The 4,810-nt window shown below is 45.6% G+C and overlaps 1 protein-coding gene across 1 annotated transcript; it reads right to left on the bottom strand.

Annotated features, from left to right (window-relative positions):
* Positions 1-913: 913 nt before the first annotated feature.
* On the bottom strand, positions 914-4,581 carry LOC147882130 (protein DETOXIFICATION 16-like). The gene is made up of 9 exons (XM_087401414.1): positions 4,525-4,581; positions 3,457-4,445; positions 2,735-3,279; positions 2,496-2,582; positions 2,333-2,389; positions 1,958-2,196; positions 1,761-1,879; positions 1,528-1,614; positions 914-1,440 (listed from the first exon to the last, which is right to left on the bottom strand). Exons 2-9 carry the CDS (start codon positions 3,802-3,804, stop codon positions 1,378-1,380), a joined length of 1,545 nt encoding a protein of 514 aa, XP_087257540.1. The 5' UTR covers positions 3,805-4,445; positions 4,525-4,581; the 3' UTR covers positions 914-1,377.
* Positions 4,582-4,810: the final 229 nt, after the last annotated feature.

Here is a 4,810-nt window from a genome sequence, read left to right as displayed (position 1 = left end):
ATCCTACCTTATATTTTGAAGATATGATTTTCCTAGTTCCTTAGTAATTTTCCAGAGAGATTGGTTAAAACTTCCTTTTATTGGAAACAAAACATACAATTTGTAAAATAAAAAAATCGCAAAGAAAAGACTTCTATTGAGTATGAAAGAAACTCCAAGAGGAAAGTGCTCATGGGAGCAGTACATCATGCAAGGCATGGGAAAACCAATTCCCTAAAGGGCAAAACCAAGCTCATGCAAGTGAGCAAGGAAAATTCCAAGGTTGGGGCTAAAAACATAGGTCTTCAGAACCATGGGGGTGTACCCACCATGTGCCAGGTGTCCAATGAAACACAGGGAAATGAATCCACTCCACCACCACAAGCATGGACACATGTTAGCAACATGCCGTACTTTTGGTAAGTTTTTGAGCTTGCATTATGTAACTTTGTTTGCCAACTGCTCACTATGCAAACTGGACTGTTTGATTGCACAACCATCACTGCCACAAATCACATGGGTCGTTGATCATCCCTTGTCTACTATGCGATCGCTTGTGCCTTTCTGGTAACAATTAAATAACAATATACAGTTAGTCAAAGATGACAAGCTTGTAGAATAAAATTAATAGATTTAATTTAATCATTACGTTAATAGATTTAAATTAATCATTACATTAAAACCACCATTGTGCATGTAGTCACACCACTTTAATGTTGAAGAACTTTAATAAAATTCGCACTAAAAACCTCAAACTTTAACAAGTTTAACTTGCCTCGAAATCTCGATTCCCCGTTGCATAGAGACTACTCTTGACTGAAATTTGGATGTTTCAATTTAATCATTAGGTTAAAGCCATCACTATGCATGTAGTCTCACCTTAATGCCATATGAGGAATTCTGATGTTTCTAAAACTCTAAAACGCGTGTGTTTTAAAGAAGATAACGCCATAAAAGCGTGTGTTTTAAAGAAGATAATGCTTTGTTCACGAAGATCTAAAACGCGTGTGTTTCTAAAACTCTAAAACGCGTGTGTTTTAAAGAAGATAACGCCATAAAAGCTGTGAGTTCCTTTGTTCACGAAGGTCTCTCTCAGGAGGGATTAGGTATCCGATGGATGGGATTACTCCAACAAAAATAGGATAATCTCCTTCCAAAACAAAAGTATGATCTCTCCGTTCTAGGGGGTCTGCATATTGAAAAGAATGGAAGATGAAGAACTACAAAACTGGCGTTGAATATAAGCTTCGACCGTCGGTTCGGAAACAGAGAGTTCACTGTACTTTGAATGTTAGTTTGAAAGTCGACCTATTTGTTTTCTCCTTGTCGAAGATAGAAAACTCCAGTTCCCGACAAGGTCTTGGGAACATCATCTGATTCCTAGGTAACTCTGCAAGTTCAGTTGAGCAACAAGGGATCTAATTTTGCCGATGCTTCCGTCCGGTTAGCCGCTTCAATGGCCTGCATTATTCGATTGTAAAAAAGAGTAAATACTCAATCTTACATTTGTAGCTTTGCAAAAGTTCGGCAGGAGAAGAGACCGCGTACTTGTTTATCCCAGTCTATTTTCCACACCAGGATCGTATAGAGACAGCATTGACCAAAAGTAGCGCATACGGCTGCTAGCCACAAACCCTGCAGAAAATTGGGCACCATGCAGCTAAGGGGAATTTGTATCCACACCATGAAGAAGATGAGAGAGATATCTTGCAGAGAAGCTACGGCCAGTATTTGCTTCTCTATTTCATCATTCTCAAGCATCAGAACAAAAATAACAGCACCTCGCTTCGCAGACTGGTGAGAAACGCTAAGCAGCAACCCACTGGAAAACCCAGAAGATAATAGTTGCCCAGATTGATGGCAGCTCCGATCTTTTGTAGCCCGCATCCTCTGGTAACTCCTGCAAGTCAGGGTGGTCCTGTGAATTCAGTTCAAGCTACGGGAGCAAAAGAAGAGAAGATTATCTGGCAATGCTTACCTGCGAGGCCTGATTGCACCGAGTCACAAATTGAAGAGAGTACCACCAAAGGCATTATGCTAGCAACAGTCGAGATGACTGTAGCATCGCTGCTATACAGATGCCCCACGAGAGAGCGACAACTGAACAAGATAATCCCCACGATCAAAGCCTCCGTTACGGACATTCGCAAAGCGACTTTGATAGCACCACGAGCTACGTCAGGACGGCCTGCTCCCAACTCGTTCGACACCCGTGTGCTGAGTAATTATCCACAAACTCGATTCATCAGTCAGGTGACCTTAAAACAGTCCTGCGAGTTTCCAAAAATTAGAGTGGATTCTTGGATCGAAACTATATAGTATAGATGCTCCAATTTCGCCTCTCAACACTAACCTGACAGCAGCGCCAATGGCAAAAGGAATTTGGTATAAAGTTGCTCCGGTATTCAAGCTGCCACCACAGAACGAGAGATGATCACTACTTGCCGCATCAGGTTTTGATCTTTGGTAACTAAGCTGTGTAATGACGTGAGCAAGGAACGAGAGTCTAGACAAACCAAATTGAAAGGACAGACGCTTCAAGCTGCGGATCAGGCAGTAAACCGGCGATGAGAACGAGCAATTCGTAGCACCACCACTCTAAGCTGCCAAAAGAAAGTCTATCAATGTAAGAAGCGATTGAACTACAAAAATTCAAGCCCTTTCCTTACAACCCTGAACTTAAAAAACTATTCTCCATCTTGAGAGCACATTGAAGCGCGATTTCCTGAGGTTGAGGGGTTTAGAGAATACACACCAAATCATTGCCGCTGATGGCAGAGCCAGCTTCAGAAACAGCGGGATATTGCGAAATGCCTGCCAAGTTGGTCCTGCGCGGGTGTGCCGACAAGTAGGGGACAAATTCACGTATGAAACGAGCAGCGAGGCGTTAATCCACGACGAAATGCTGGTTGCAACAGCAGCTCCACGATACCCCAAGCCGGATCGGTACACCAGAGCCCAACATAGCGGCAAATGACAGGCTAGAGTAACGAATGCACAAATCACCATGGGGAAGACGAGGCTCTGGGCGAGAAGAAATCGGGTGTGAGGTTGAGAGCATGCAAATGCGAAGAGGAGGGGGATGAGCAAACGGGCGTATTCTCCTGACCCTGTAGCGATTTCGGCATTTTGTCCGAGAGCCCCCAGGATATGTCCAACGAAGGCAAAAACAACGGCGAGGGGGATGGCAGTCAGGTTCAGCACTATCAACCCTCTCTGAAGGTATGTTCCAAGCAAACTGTACTGTCTTGCTCCGTAAGCTTGTCCGCAAAGGGTATCAAGGGCAGTCGACATACCCGCCTACACAGAGAATGTGCAGAGCATCAGCAACCCTGTGTAAGTTTCGGGAGGGATGTTACGAGCGGAACACAGTTACAACAGAATGTGAATTACATTTTGATCCCGACCAAGCGTGTGGAGCACGGCGGAAACGATCAGCAAAGAAAGGACCGTGAGCTTTAACGATCACATACATACCATTACGCTTACTCCCACAACGTTGACGAAAGAAGTAGCAATGGTGGCTCTGGAGAGCGCAAGTTCGCCCAGATGACCGACGAACATGACAGAGACGAGCTGAATGCAGAGGGTGAAGAGGTTGATGAAGATCATGGGACCTGCGATGAGGCATTGCAGCTTGAGCTCGGGCCAGTTGAGGAATTGGGCGAGAGATGTCGAGCAGGACGAAGTATGGTCATCCTGGGGGAGGAGTTGGTCCTGCTCAGAGCTGTAGGTCTTGATGCTGTTGGATTCGTCGCCGAGAGAATGGTATGCGGGCTGATCATCTTGAGGGTGGAGGGAAGTCTCGAGGTCGTCGGAGGCCATGGCGATGCAGGTGAGGAGGGGGTCCAATGATAGTCAACCAGCGCTTGATCGCTGCATAAATTGGTCTCCAAATCACCTATTCTTATCGAGCTCAAGCTCAATCCACTAAGCTCTCGAGGTGGCCGGATGTTGCTGAAGCTCAGTCCGCTAAGCTCCACAAGCTCGCTGGATGTTGCTACGCATCGAGCTCCATGGATGATGGTCTGTGTGCGCAAGACGCGATGAAGCTTAAGCAGTTCGCCGCAGCAGCTGCTCCTGTTATAACGATACCAATCAATGGAGCATTAAGAAACTGTAGAAGAAGATGGGCAAACAACCAACAACAATCGTCGTCAATAATCTTATGAACAACAGCTGTTGCGGCAAGTAATCCGTCGAGTGAGTCCTGTAATAAGCGATCGACCAGTGAGTTACGAAGGATGAAGAACCATCTGAATCGTCGTTGACTGTTTCTTAACATCAATACTGCTTTCCTGAACAAAATTACACAAAGATCTCAAACTACAAGAATTTCAAGCTGAATGCGCGTCATCAATGGAATCGGCCCACGCGATTCGATCGAGCCCGACTTCAAGGTGCGGCTTTGAGAGTCCAGCTCGCGCACTGCGCAGTCCTCTCACGACGCTCGGACTTTTCATTTACTGCAATTCGCCATCACCACATCTCAGCTGGCGCTTTGAACTGCCTGAGAAAATCCGGAGAAAGTTGAAGATCGCAAACCATCAAAGTTGATCAAACTAGAGGAACGTCGAGTCGATTCTCGAGCGTCTAGGTTCGTGGACGAACCGTAACAACAAGGAGAACATCATTCATGAATGCATCGTGGACGCCGCTACACCACAAATTCCATTTCTACCGTCACATTGGCTTATCCGTTCATCAAGGATGCTTCAGTTCAAACCCATGCATGGCCTTTCTCTCCTCTCCTCTCCTCACGTGGACCAATCAACACCCTCCATCGTTTTTCCCTTGCACGTTAACTTCGTGTACGTCTCTCCTTCCCGTT

Source organism: Dipteris shenzhenensis, chromosome 30 (assembly GCF_047967505.1).
Source record: "Dipteris shenzhenensis isolate YYH24624 ecotype China chromosome 30, Dip_SZ_1.0, whole genome shotgun sequence".
In the NCBI taxonomy this organism is placed as follows: Eukaryota; Viridiplantae; Streptophyta; class Polypodiopsida; order Gleicheniales; family Dipteridaceae; genus Dipteris; species Dipteris shenzhenensis.
The sequence above is the reverse complement of the archived record's forward strand: the minus strand, read 5'-3'. Positions and strand labels throughout refer to the sequence as shown.